The following is a 14,905-nucleotide window of genomic DNA, read 5'->3' on the forward strand; positions in this document are numbered from 1 at the left end:
AAGCTATTCAAAATTAACCTTAAGTTCCCAAATTTACCTTGACTTAAGCAAGCTAAATACTAAAATACCAACGTAAAGTTTTTGCCTCACCTATATGTAATGATGCCTGGATCCTTACACTTGGGTTTATGGTAATAATTTATATGTATCCCATTTATGTATCTACACCCACCATTCCTGAAGCCCCTTAGTACCTTTATGCTCCAGGGATTACTGCTGGGTATTTCATATGTCATCCTGCTCAATGCTCAAAACAATGTTGTGAGACAGATAATCATATTCCCATTTCAAAGAATAGGGATATATGATACAGCCACTCCACTTTGGAGTATAGACCCTACAGAATTCAAAGCAGGGACTCAAACAGGTATTTTTGCACCCATGTTTACTCAGCATTATTCACAAGAGCCAAAAGGTGAAAGCAATCCAGGTATTAATGAATGAATGAACAAAATGTAAGATATAAATATATACAGAGGAGTATTACTCTTAGAAAAGGAAAAAAATTCTGATACATACTACAACATGGATGAACTTTTAAAGATATTGTGCTATATGAAATAAACCCAGTCTCAAAAGGACAAATACACTATATTCCACTTATATGAAGGACCCAGAGTAGTCAAATTCATGGAAACACAAAGTAGAACGGTGATTTCTAGGAACTGGGGGTAGCAGGGAAGGAGGAGTTATTGTTTAATGGGTAGAGATCCAATTTAAGAGGATGGAAAAGTTCTCGAGATGGTGTTACATAATGATTGCACAACACTGTGAATATATTTAATGTCATAGAATCTTAGCCTTAAAAATGATTAAAATTGGGGCATCTGGGTAGCTCAGTTGGTTAAGCATCTGCCTTAGGCTCAGGTCATGATCTCAAGGTCCTGGGATGGTCCTAAGCAGGGAATCTGCTTCTTCCTCTCCCTCTGCCTCTACTTCCCCCCGCTCATGCTTGCACTCGTTCTCTCTCCCAAATGAGTGAAATATTTTTAAAAATAAATAATCAAATTAGGGGCGCCTGGGTAGATCAGCGGGCTAAAGCCTCTGCCTTTGGCTCAGGTCAAAGGAGCCTGGAGCAGGGAGCCTGCTTCCTCCTCTCTCTGTCTGCCTCTCTGCCTACTTGTGATCTGTCTGTCAAATAAATAAATAAATAAAAATCTTTTTAAAAAAATCAAATTAAAATGATTAAAACAGTAAATCTTATTATGTATATTTTATTACAATAAAAAGGAAGAATAAGAACACATTTAGTTTCTGTTTCATTCAATCGCCTCTAAAAGGGTGAATTTTCTACATTATATATGTCACTTTTCTTCTTTTACCTGCAGTGATCATGGATTTAAAGCAGGACTTCTGGTCTATTCTCGGCCATATAATATACTTCGCCTTTGGTCTTTTATGTCGTAATGTTAAGAAACACAAGGTTAGACTCATACCAGTTGCCATGGGAACTACAAAGCAGTTGGTCACTGTAGGGACACCTACAAATAAGAAGTAAAGGAGAAATTAGTGATTTCACTAAAAAACCAGCATCCTTCTTGAAGAAATGATATAATTCTTCAATCAAATAATAAGAGTTATAGACAGTGCTTCCTCTGTACTTGACCTCAGGAAGCTCACTGCCAAATTCATCTTCCAGGTTTATGGCTCTGATTTTCTATTTTTTCCTAAAGGATTTTTAAAAATATGTATGTCTTTATGTCTTTTCAAGAGCCCTTCAGGACCTGTTTGGAAAGAGGCATTAACAAAAGATATTAAGCAAAGGTGGGTGTGGCTGGTCAGCCAAAATATTATGATTAATATAGTACATACCAGCCAACTTTAAGATGTCCAGGACCAAAGAATTGGTAATTTTGTTCAAAAGGCTAGAACCTGCAGCTTTTGGTTGCACAGCAGAAATATCACCCGATCGTCCAATTCCATGAATGAACCTAAGCAAAAAATGGGCCAACAACTGGACAAAAATATTCAGTGTTCTAAGTAATTCACTGTATTAGTATACAGATACAATAATAAAAAAAAAAACACTAGAGGCAACACTTGACTATTGCAGATATATTTCATGAACTATTAAAAATGTGAAAATATCCTAGTTAAACTGAAATCAATTGCAGTAGCTAGTCTCCAAAGATGGCCACCATCAATTCCTTTCTCCCTACGCACACACACTACTGTCAACACCAAGAAATGGAATCAAATTCCTCTCCACTTGAATCAGAATTGGCCTTAGTGACTTGGTTGGCCAGGAAGCATCTAGCGGAAGTGATGCTCTGGAATTTCTGATCTAGGTCAAAGAAGACCTAAAGCTTCACCTGGCCTCTAGAAGGGCCTGCTCTTGCAGGAGCTCCCTCCTATAACCCAGATGCCATGCTGGGAGAGGCCCATGCCAGGTGTGAAGGCCTTCTGAGCTCCCAGCCATCTAGTCATCCAGTCAACCTAGTTCAATTGCCCCAGTTGACCTAATAGGCCAACTTCTGACTACAACTGGATGAGAGACTGGAAGCAATAATCATACTGCTGAAGCCCAGTTAACTTACTACAGAACTGTGAAAGACAATAATAAATTACTGTTTTAAGCCACTAAGTTTTCAGGTGGTTTGTTAGCAGCAATAGAAAACCAGAATGTATGTGACATTAGATTCTCTTCTTTCTTTCATTTCCTTAACCAGAGCAGTGGACTAAGTTCCAATGGGGATGAGCTATTATTTCAAATATAGACTTAATTTAAAAAATACTACAGGTGACCTTGGGAGGGGGGATTGGGGTGCCTGACAGTCAAAAATCTATGAATAACTTTGATTCCCCCAAAACTTAATTATTAATAGCCCACTACTGACTGGAAGCCTTACCAGTAACATAAACAGTCAATTAGCACATATTTTGTACGTTATATGTATTGTATAGTGTTTTCTTACAATAAAACAAGTTAAAGAAAATGTTATTGAGAAGATCATAAGGAAGAGCAAATACATTTACAATACTGTCCTGCATTCATTGAAAAAAATCCACATGAACTGCACAGTTCAGACCCATATTACTCAAGGGTCAACTGTATACACTCCTTGAAAAATCAGTGTGCAAATCCACTCATTTTAAATTAGATGAAATTATACACATGAAAGATACATCTGAGTATTTTTCAAAATCAAAAATCTGTTTGTACAACCTATAGTAATATCAGAAATCCATCACACTGGGATTATCACAGAACACTGGTGTCATACTTCATCACTACTGAAACATAACGTACAAAGCTGTTTATAGCAGCAATGGCCACGGTCGCCAAACTGTGGAAAGAACCAAGATGCCCTTCAATGGACGAATGGATAAGGAAGATGTGCTCCAAATACACTATGAAGTATTATGCCTCTATCAGAAAGGATGAATACCCAACTTTTGTAGCAACATGGACGGGACTGGAAGAGATTATGCTGAGTGAAATAAGTCAAGCAGAGAGAGCCAATTATCATATGGTTTCACTTATTTGTGGAGCATAACAAATAGCATGGAGGACAAGGGGAGATGGAGAGGAGAAGGGAGTTGAGGGAAATTGGAAAGGGAGGTGAACCATGAGAGACTATGGACTCTGAAAAACAATCTGAGAGATTTGAAGGGGGGGAGGAGGTTGGGGGAACCAGGTGGTGGGAATTAGAGAGGGCACGGATTGCATGGAGCACTGGGTGTGGTAAGAAAACAATGAATACTGTTAGGCTGAAAAGAAATAAAAGCAAACAAACAAAAAAACAACAAAGCATTTTTAACAAGTATTATAAATCATGTTATCAGCCCATTTTAACCACGAATTTTTCAGCCAAGTTACAGATCATTATCATTAGTTCTGACTGCAATGGTTTTGATTGAAATAAAATTCTGCTATGCTCAGAAAAATTTCATCACTGAAAATTTCAAGACAGGAGTTTTTAAAAGTTTACCTATATTTCACAGAAAAGTGGAAGAACAGAGAAATGATCATATTTGGAAACACTACCAATTAAATGGTTAGCAGAATTGACAAAAAGCTTTCTAAAATATTGCAAAAGGAAAGTGACTTAATAATCTAAAGTTTTAGCATACCATTCCTACATCTACTGCAACAAAGCAAGCTATTTATAAACTAGGATTCGGTTTAGATACAGATAAACATTTTAAAGTTCCACCTACATATCATTCTCTAAAGAACCGTGCAATACCAGAAAAGAAATATGGCAAACCATCAACAACCTTAACATAGTTTAAACTCTTAAAACCAAACAGATTTATTATGTTAAATGCATGGGCAGTACTCTTAAACACCCAGAACGTGACAGGATAACTAGAACCTTCTCCCAACTGTCTCGAAAAGCAACTACTCACACAAACTGCTTCCATCTCCCTGTTGCATCTGGTTTGTATGTCCATTTGAATAGGGAAGAAGGAGGTCACCAACAGATGTTTTATAATTTAACATTAGTATTAACACCATTGTTTTTAACAAAAAAAAAAGAAAAAAGAAAAAAGAAAGAAAGAAAGGTTTTCTACTTTAAAAATATACCTGTAATGACGCCGAGCAACTAAGGCAGATGCCACTCTCCCTTCCCTTTCTCCCACACCACAATTGCCCAGGAAATTGTTGCTATCCATGATTGCAAGTTCATGTAAAAAAAGTTCAAGTGTACTTTCATCCCAACCATCCTCTGGACACTTGCCCTGGAAAAAAATAGAAAAGCTTGTATTTCAGAAAATCATCCCCTAGAACTGTATTCAATGAATTTTTAAAACTTTGCAGTGTATATTTGGCCATGCTTCTTGCTTTCTAAACTTCAGACATAAATTCAGCACAAAGAAGAAGCCTCGAAGAGGCAAAACATTTGTTACATTGCATTCAATTATCTACAGATTCCCAGAAGGGATAATAAATGAATACGATGACATTTACTCGGGCTTAAAGTTACAGTAAGTTAAGGTAACTGAAAACCAATAAACTGTATCTTCAATGAGGATTCTTCAAACCAGACTGCTAAGAGTAGGTCTTGTCAAACTTGAGTGAAATTAAAATTCGGGTTACTGGCAGGAACGAGACCCGTAAGGTTCTGCAGCAGTTCTGGGGTACGGTGTCCTGGTTTACAAACACAAAGCACTCCCCGAGTCCTTGGGATAGTGAAAGAGAGAAGGTGCGAACTTTGCCCTCTCCGCAAACAAGAGAGTAAAGCTACTGGGACTTCCCCTCACTTCACGTCCCCAAGTTAGGAAAAAACAGGACTCCAAATCCGGACTCCCGCAAGCTCCCTTAACTACACGCTCTGGGTGTTGCTGGTTTATGGTGAGGCTGAGCATTTGCGGAGAGCAGCAAGTCAGCACAGCGCACGGCAAGCTGCGAGACACTCCGGGCACAGGTCTCAACCAACAGGCGCGGGTGCGCAGTACGCGGGACTAAAGGGGCGCTGGGCGGAGCCAGAGGCTCTGGGGGGCGCGGCAGCTGGGGAGGGACCCGACAGCTCGGTACCTTCTCCAGAAGCAGCCTTATGAGGTGCTCATGCGAGCGGCGGGCCTCACAGCCCTGCCGCACATAAGCCGGCGACACCAGCTGCTCGCCCGCCGCGAAGCTCTCGCGGTTCATTTTGTTGGTGGCGACCGTGATCAGCAAACACTCGACACACGCCGTGCACACTAACTGAACCAGGATGCAGCTCGCCGCCCGGACGGTACGGCAAGGCCTTGGGACAAAAAGCTTGTCTCGCTTTCGCACATGCGCAAACTGCCCCAGTTTGTGCACCAGAAACCGTGGGTTTGAGCATGCGCAGGGCTGTCCGTGTGTAAAGCGGGTTTCGGAGTATTCCTGAGACTGACTTGAAGAAAGACCTGCCGTTGTGCTGAGAGGCTGAGGAGAGTAAGGGGGAACGGAACTGTCTGGGCTTCTCTGGAGAAAAGCTTCCGTAGCTTGCTCTATGTTCCAGTTCTGTTGAAGGGTCAGATCTGTGCAGTCTGTGCTTTAGTCTTTCTTACACCGTGTTTCTCATATTCCAGAACCTTTCCTCCTTACTTTCGTAGGTCTCCGTGTTTGCCATTGCCTGACATCCCGCTATGAAATAGCAGTGCCTCTGCAATAGAGAATTTTTACCAACACTAATCACCCACCACCTGATTTTACTTTTTTTTTTTAAGATTTTATTTATTTATTTGACAGAGAGAGATCACAAGTAGGCAGAGAGGCAGGCAGAGAGAGAGGGGGGGGAAGCAGGCTCCCTGCTGAGCAGAGAGCCCGATGCGGGACTGGATCCCAGGACCCTGCGATCATGACCTGAGCTGAAGGCAGAGGCTTAACCCACTGAGCCACCCAGGCGCCCCTGATTTTACTTTTTTTGTACACCCCACGACCACACACCAATGGATGTAAATTTTCTAAAGGTACAGATTTGGCTTTCGTTGCTATACCCCCCAAGCACCTGGAACAGTGCCCAGAATACAGTAGGGCTAAAAAACAAAAGCAACAACAAACAAAACAACAACAAAAACCCCATGTTGATGAATTGCTTTGACCCTTCAACAACCTAGCGCTCGATATGGGAGATGCAGAAATGAAAAGGTAGGATCCCTGCCTTCAGTTTCCTTGCCCTGGTCTCCTTGGGTGAGCCGACAGTAATTCCTGACATTGTTCTTGTTCAGTGGTCTGCTAGAGTCCACTCGAACTGGTTCATACTTGCTTTCCAAGAGCTGATTGTTAAATGTTCAGTAATTTTATGGGCTGGTTTTTAAATACGGCTGTTTTTTAACAATAGGTTATGTAAGTTTACAGTAAAGCTAACTATATGAAAAGCAAACGTGGTAACTACACAAACTTGTCACTTCCTACCTACTTTTTCTAAATTTCAGGTTATCTGTGCTTTGGAGATTATTTACATCTCTTGTATCTGGACAGTGGAAATAGGACATGATGGTATTCTGCCGCACATCTCTTTTCAACTCCCTTTTAAGCGGCATGGTATTGTGAGTTTGAAATTGGCCATGGTGGGAGTATTTATATAATAAATAGTCAACAAATGCTGCAAATGAGGCTTTGACCTTCCTGCCACTCCCCCCAGGAATTAATTGTTTAACAAGTACCAATTCACTGCTGTTCCTACTAAGTGTTCCCAGGGTATCAATACCCACCATTTGTCATCCTGGCACTTGTCAAACTGCATTTCAGTTGTTAATTTTCTGTTTTCCTCAACTAGACTGTGAGCCCTTGTTGACAAGGCAATATTTGATAACTGTGTTCAAAGCACTGAACTAAACACATAATAGATATTTGACAAATATTTATTGAATGATAGACCATTGAGAACTTTGTGAAATTATGCAGAAAGATAAAACACAAAAATAATGAGAATTTAGCTTATTTTTTAAAGTAAGCATAAACTTTTAAACTTTTGAAATGATGAGTTCTTATTCCCAAAATATAACTCTTCTTGCAATTTCTCCTTTGGGAAAGCCTTCAAAACTGATTTGTCGATCACAAGCAAATGTGCAAAAATCACAAGATCCATCTCATTACTGAGTGGATACCCTAGGTTTCTGAGCCAGCAGTTTCTCTCACCTTAGTTTCTAGTCTTAATTTGGGAAAAAATGTTTGTTTCTACAAACTAAATCCATAATCAAGCTCTGCCTTCATAGAAGTTATTTTAAAAAATACAAGTTCTGGAGATAGTTGCAAAAGAAGTGTTCCAAAATTATTTTCATCCATTCTCTCACCCAATGTGTACTTATTGAGCATCTAATATTTTTAATAGGACGTCAGAATAATTTCATTGCCCTTACAAGACATAACATTGTTAAAAATAGATCCAACATTCATAGATCTGAACTTTGCTTGTGTTGCTGGTTGTATGACTTTGGATATATTACTCATATTCCCTGAGCTTTGCTTTCCTCACTTGTAAAACAAAGACATGGAGAAGACCATCATGATGATTAAATGAGATGTAATTTCTCGGGCCATCTTAGCCTTGATGGACTTGACAAGGACCAGACCCTATCTGATAGGATTAGAACCCCAGTCCATAATCTCTGCAACAGGTAGCTCAGGAAGCCAAACTACAACCCCTGCATCAATCTTGCCAGAACATTTAGAACAGTCAATGCCTGCCAGCTTCCCGGGTTTTTCACTCTCTTCCAACTCAGGACCAAGCAGAGAAAGCCAGATATGCTCTCCCTAAACCAGTGATCTAAGATGCTCTTTTCTAGTTAACCTACCTCCATCTTCCCCTTGCCAACAAACCCCAATCAGAGCTCATCCGAACCCTTCCCAGTTTTCACCATAAAGCTTTTCCACTTCCCTGGCTGCCCTTGAGTTTGCCAAATGCAACTGATGGTGACTTACTCCCTTGCTCTAGTGAGCTCTGAATGAATAGTTTCTGTTTATTATCTGGGTGGTCTTTGTTTCTTGCCACAGTTTTCCTGAAGACTGCACTGAGACACGTTCTGCACTGTCCATCCCCTCCAGGACCCCAAGCTTTGATCCAATGTGGTCCCCACAGAGGACTCTTGTGCCTTGAAGTGTGTGGTTTGTAATGTCTGTGCCAACATCATCAGTGCTGGGTCCAAACTCTGCTATCTTTGCATTGAGTTCCTCCGCTATTTATTCTACTTAAGTTATCCTTGGTGGAATCACACTATTCCTTTTCATCCTTTTGGGGGGGGGCTCTCTTTTATACTTTCATTTTGTATTGTGTTATCTGAAAGTATGATTTGTCATAAGAAGGAGGATCGTAGGGTAGAACACAGCCATAGGCCCTATAAACCTGTTGTACAAGCCAGCCTCACAGACCAATGAGTTTGCAGTTCTCACCAGATGGGCATCCATTTAGACAAACTTCACTGTGGATCAGTTTTATTAACTGGGTGATCAGTTTTATTAACTGGGTGAGGCACCCCTTCCTAATTTGCCTTTAATTTAGAGGGAGTGCTCTCTCTAATTTTCTACCTGCCAGGGAGTCAGTGTTTGGTGGCCAGCCTTCAGGCGGGGCTCTTGACACACAAAGAACACAAGCATCATTTCAGTCAGTCTTTGCAGGCTCTTCTGGGGTTGTCTGAGCCTAAATCCGCTCCTCCTCCAGGAAAAACTGCTGCTTCTTGTATGTGTTGTCATTATAATCCCAGCTCTAGTGGCTGACTCTCTAAATGGTGTAACTTCAGCTGTAAGGATTTGCACCTTCAGTGGCCACTCTGCGGAACATTTGACTTGAATAAATTTTGTATTTAATGGGCACCCTAGAAAAGAGGGGGAATTAGGATTTCCTAGGTCAATGGGCAGCAGTTTTTAATTGGTATAGCAACACCTCCAAAAGAAATTCTGGTTCAAAAATAATTTCATTAAAAGATTATTTGGCCAAAGCTAGTGAGCAATTTGACAAGCCTAAGCAACAAGAAACTAAACTCATTTCCTAGTAAATCCTCCCTCTCCTTGTCTTCCCCTTGCCTCCCTATATCCAATATCCCCTTTCCTCTTTATCCTTCTCATCTCTGTCTTTCTTCACTTCTGTCAATTACGTCTGTCTCTTCCTCTTGAGCAGACCCTCTATGATTTCCCAACAACCTTCTAGCACCATAATATGTCAGTTGCCTCTAAAGATCCATCTCTCTTATGAGCCAGATATACAGCAACTGTAGAATTTAAACTTTGGACCCAAGATGAATTAAGAGCTGTAGTCAAGGGCCTCCCTACAAGACCCCCAACAAGAAGGAACTATTCCTAGAAGAATTTACAATTATTTTGTGTGTATATGATTCAGAGTTACCCAGCCTACATCAGCTTGTCCATGTGTTGGTCAGGACCACAGATGCTAAATCTTGAATAGCAAAAGCTGATTGGATTGACCCAGAAAGAGATCTACAGCATCTCTTTTGCCAAAATAAAGCTAGGGTCAAAAAAAAAAAAAAAGCCTGAAAAGTAGGGCAAAGCCTCTTACCAGTAATATCCCTAAACATTTCCAATAAAAATTGATTGGACCATAATTTAATAATAAAAACAGAAAAGTAAAAATGTAAGAGATTTTTGTGCTAGACTAGAAAATCCCTCTGACAACTTTTGGGAGTTCACCAAAGGTGTCGGTGTGAAAGAAGCCCTTTCATCTCAATCTGTCAGTGGAGTTAAACCTGAAGCTGAAGACTGATTCAAAAATAGAATAGGAAATAGCATCTTTTCATGAACAGTTGTTGGAACATTTTAAGAAGGGTTTCAAATAAATGGGTGATGGGTATTAAGGAGGGCACTTATAGTGATGAGCACCGGGATTTTTATGTAAGTGATAAATCACTAAATTCTACTCCTGAAAATTAGTAGGTCTACTAATAGACTTATTATTTTGTCTTTCAAGCAACTCCCAGTTTTTTTTCCTACCTGCCAGTTCTTGACTGTAGCACTTGAATCCTTGAATGAAAACATTACTTTCTGCTCTGTGATAGCATTCCTGCAAATTTAATAAGGAGAGACTTACTCTACAAATGGAATTGTAATATTAAATGCTTAACAGAGGAACTATTAAGGTTCTGGAGGACTCCTCTATTCATAATCAAGTTGTGTCTGAGATAAATATATATATATATTATATATTTATATATATATATGCATTTGTCCTCCTAGATAAAAACCTTGTCATCACACCTGACATTCTATGACTCTTAAAGTCTCTTGATGCAGAAAAAAATAATTGGAGCAGAACCCAGAGAGTAGATAGATCCTACCAAACTGCTACCCAATATCTCCAATATCCTTTGAAGCCAGAAGCAAAGGAAGGGAAGCCAGAAACAAAAGAAGGGTTCAAAGCTATAGTTGAAGGTCTTATATCCAGGGGCACCTCGGTGGCTCAGTTGGTTAAGCATCTGATACTTGACTTTGGATCAGGTCACCATCTCAGGGTCATGATCTCAGGGCTGTGCGATTGAGCCCTGTGTCTAGGCTCTGCACTCAGTGCGGAGTCTGAGATTCTCTCTCTCTCTCTCCTTCTCCCTCTTCCCCTCCCCTAAATAAAATCTTTGAAGGTCTTATATCCAAAGGCCTTCTCAGACCATGCACAAACCCCTGTAACACTCCACTCTTGTCAGTAAAGAAACCAAACAGGTAAAGATTAATTTTTTCAAGACTTCAGAAAAATCAATAAAATTGTTGTCCCTTGCTTCCCACTAGTACCTAACCCAAATATCATCTTGACATAATTCTACCTAAAGTGAGTTGCTTTCTTGTAGTCAATCTTTGCTTTGCCTTTTTCAGTGTGCCAATACAAGAAAGCATATTGCATTCAGTTATCATGTCTCCTTCATTTCTTGTTTTCCATGACTGTGACAATTTTAAGGAATACTGGTCAGGTATTTTCTAGAATGTCCCACAATTGGAGTTGGATATTTTCTCATGGTTAGACTAGGGTTATTGGTTTTGGAGAATGCCACAGAGGGGCACTGCCCTTCTTATATCAGGTGTACATTATATTCAAATGACTTAATCACTTATGGTATCCTAGATTGGATTCTGAAGTGGAAGGAAGACACTAATGAGAAAACTAGAGAAATCCAAGTAATAACTGAAGAGTGGTCAAGAGTATGTGTCAAGTTGGCTTCTTAGTTTTGGTAAATATATTATGGTAAGATAAAATTAACATTAGGGGAAACTGGATGAAGGATATAGGAAAACCTTCTGTTTTATCTCTGTAATTCTAAAATCATTCCAAAATAAAAAGTTTATTTTTAAAAAATTAAAGGGACATTTTCAGATAAAAACAGAATTTTCGCCAATAGAGCACCATGAAAGGAAACCCTAAAGGGTGTCCATAAGACAAAAGAAAAATGGTTTCAGATGGAATATCAAATGCAAGAAGGGGTAAAAAGCAACAAAAATGGCTAGTTAATTGTGAGTGAAAGTGGGTTAATATTAGCTATATAAAAAACTACAGTTATGTGTTGAGGGGTTTATATAAGAGCTTAATTGATGTTTAATTAGGGAGGGGTGTAGTAAATAGAGTAGAAGTGTCCCAAGGGCTTTGTATTCCCAGAGGGCCTAGAGTTTATTAGAAGGGAGAATCCTGGTGTTTTCTCCAGACTTGCTAAGTCAAAATTCCCATTTCAACAGAGTCTTCCTCTGTGATTTACATACACATTAAAGTTTAGGAAATTCTGTTCCAAAGGTATTTGTATTATCTCAAAAGAGAGTAAAAGTACCAATTGACATTAGATTTTTACAAATATACAACTTATTTTTTAATCCCTAGGGTAACCAATTATGAAATAGTAAAAAATTATATAATTTCCAAATGAATACAGGAAAAAAAAGAAAAATAATAAAAAATGACCAGTTCAAAAGAAGGCAGGAAAAAGAGAAAAAGAAATGGGTAGGACACATAGAAACCCGTATTAAATATAAGTGAGCTAAATATTCCTTTTAGAAAATGATAATTATCAGACTAGATATTTTTTTTAAGACTTTTATTTATTTATTTATTTTACAGAGAGATCACAAGTAGGCAGAGAGGCAGGCAGAGAGAGAAGGGAAGCAGGTTCCCCGCTGAGCAGAGCCCAATGTGGGGCTCCATCTCATGACCCTGGGATCATGACCTGAGCTGAAGGCAGAGGCCTAACCCACTGAGCCACCCAGGCATCCCATCAGACTAAATTTTTAAAAACAAAAGCAATTGCATGCTCTTTCCTGAGAGCACATCTAAAACCAAAACCTATGAAAAAATTAAAAGTTGAAAGAAAAGGAGTGAGGAAAGTTATAACTTGCACACATTTACAAAAAGAAAGCCAGCATAGATTACTAATAATACTTTAAAAGTAGACTTTAAGACAATTAGCATTATTAAACATAAAGAGGAATACATCATAATGATAAAAGATTCAATTCATCAGGAAGATAGAATTTCTAAATTTGTATATACATAATAACATAGTCTAAAAATATGTAAGGTCAAAACTGAAAAAAATGAAAAATAGACAAATTTACAGTCATACTGGGATATTGAACTGATAGTACAAGTTAACCCTCCAAATTAGTAAAGACACAGAAACACAATGTTTGGCAACTTGACCTAATGCACATTCGTAGAATACTATACCCAACTGCAAAGCGTACATTCTTTTCAGGTCCACGTGCAACATTTACCAGAATTGACCATATCCTGGGTCATACAAGTCACAACATATTTCAATGCTGCGAAATCATGCAGAGCGCACTCTCTGACATAAGGCAACTAAGCTAAGAATCAACAATAAAAACAAGGCTTATTTGGAAATTAAGCATAATCTATACATCAAAAAATATTACAGTAGAAATTAAAAAGAATGTTTAACTGAACGGTAATAAAAATACCACATATCAAGATTTACAGGAAATAGCTCAAACCATACTTAGAAGGAAACTTTTAAAGTATACAAGAGAGGAGTGGGGGGAATAGGAGGGAAAGCATAGAGTAGAAAAGGGGGAAAAAAAGGCTTTACTCTCTGAGCTAAGATTTTATCTCAAAATTTAGTAAAAGATCAGAAAATAAACCCAAAGAATATGGAAAGAAAGAAGAAAGACCAGAAATTAGGGAAATAGAAAACAAAAAGGAGATTAGCGAAACCAATAGTGGTTTCTGTGGGGGGAAAAAAAGCTACAGGTGAAGTGAGGAAAGTCCAGGTCCAAAGACCAGGAAACTGCAAGAAGGCAGTGTGGGGAGGTTGATGGGCAGCAAGGGGCCAAGGAGGGAGAGAAGGGGCCAGGTTTTCAATGGGGGATTTGAAGTGAAATGCTATACCTTCTGGGAGAAATTCCCATCCTCCATATCCTTATGGAACATTTAGTAAAATAGTCTTTTCTTATTAATCCACTAAAGGTTTGGGTGTATTTAGGGGGTGCCTTGAAACACTATATCCTGCTGTCAGGGTGGTCACAGAGTGAAATAAATACAGCTCAAAAGCACCTGGTCCTCTGATTTACACTAATAAACATTTGTACCGAGCCCCCGTGCTGGGTGCTGCTCTATCCTTACCTGCAATGGCTCATCCAATCCTCCCAGGAACACTACAATGCAGGTATGAGTATCTTCACTCCACGTTAGAGCTGGCAAAGCTGAGTGTTAAGCAGGATGGCCCCAGTGGTCAAGGGAAATAGCCAGGATTGTGACCAGACGTCTGACTTCAGGGACTGTGCTCTCTGCCACTCTTCCACCCTGTCAATATGTAGTATCAGGGTTCTATCCAATGGGATGTGCATGGAGTAACAAGATTAGGACCAGAGGGGAGAGAGGACAAGTTGCCAAGAAGTGTACTGAGCCACAAAGCTCATTAGACCCTGTGAACAGAAGAGCATCCCACCGTAGAAGGACCGAAATTCCTTGATGCTGAAAGTGCAGAAAGCATTATAGACCCTTCTGCCCCTGAACCACTCACACCTCTTCCGTCAGCAATATCATCGTGCCTGACTCCACCCCTTCCTCCCCCTCCCCCTGCCAATGCCACCATGTAGACCAGGCCTCTGCCATCTCTCCTTGGACAAATGCAGTGGCCTCTCTGCACTCCACTCTCCACTTTGGCTTATCATCCCTTATCCCACTCCAGTCCTCACTCAGCAGCAAGAAGTATCTTTTAACTATACATCAGATCACATGCTTCCCCTTTAAAGTTTGCCCAGCAGGCTGAGCATGCAGTCCATGCTCTTGATCTTGACTTGTAAGGCCCTACAAGGTCCAGCCCCCGCACAGACACTGAGCACCACCCTCCCTCAACTGGTGAGCTCCCACCGCACTGACCTCCCTACAGACCCAGAAACACACCTGTTTCTTTTCTCACCTCAGGACCTATACACATGCTCTGCCTGCTGCCTTCAAAGACCTTGCCCTCTTCATTTTGCATGGCTGGCTTCTAGTTCCCCTCCAGTATAAATGTCATCTCATGTGAGAAGCCTCCCCTGAATGTCTTA

The 14,905-nt window shown here is 39.9% G+C and overlaps 1 protein-coding gene across 1 annotated transcript in view; it reads right to left on the bottom strand.

Moving 5' to 3' along the window:
• SEPSECS (Sep (O-phosphoserine) tRNA:Sec (selenocysteine) tRNA synthase) overlaps positions 1–5,701 on the bottom strand; it is a 35,342-nt gene extending 29,641 nt beyond the window's left edge. Inside the window, exons 1-4 of the mRNA XM_004762678.3 lie at positions 5,483–5,701; positions 4,532–4,686; positions 1,813–1,931; positions 1,323–1,481 (exon numbers count right to left, since the gene is read on the bottom strand). Of these exons, the coding sequence (XP_004762735.1) occupies positions 1,323–1,481; positions 1,813–1,931; positions 4,532–4,686; positions 5,483–5,596 (547 nt within the window). The 5' untranslated portion in view covers positions 5,597–5,701. The remainder of the gene's footprint in view (positions 1–1,322; positions 1,482–1,812; positions 1,932–4,531; positions 4,687–5,482) is intronic.
• Positions 5,702–14,905: the final 9,204 nt, after the last annotated feature.

This window comes from Mustela putorius, unplaced genomic scaffold (assembly GCF_011764305.1).
Source record: "Mustela putorius furo isolate JIRA1106 unplaced genomic scaffold, ASM1176430v1.1 tig00000083_pilon_pilon_pilon, whole genome shotgun sequence".
Classification (NCBI taxonomy): domain Eukaryota; kingdom Metazoa; phylum Chordata; class Mammalia; order Carnivora; family Mustelidae; genus Mustela; species Mustela putorius.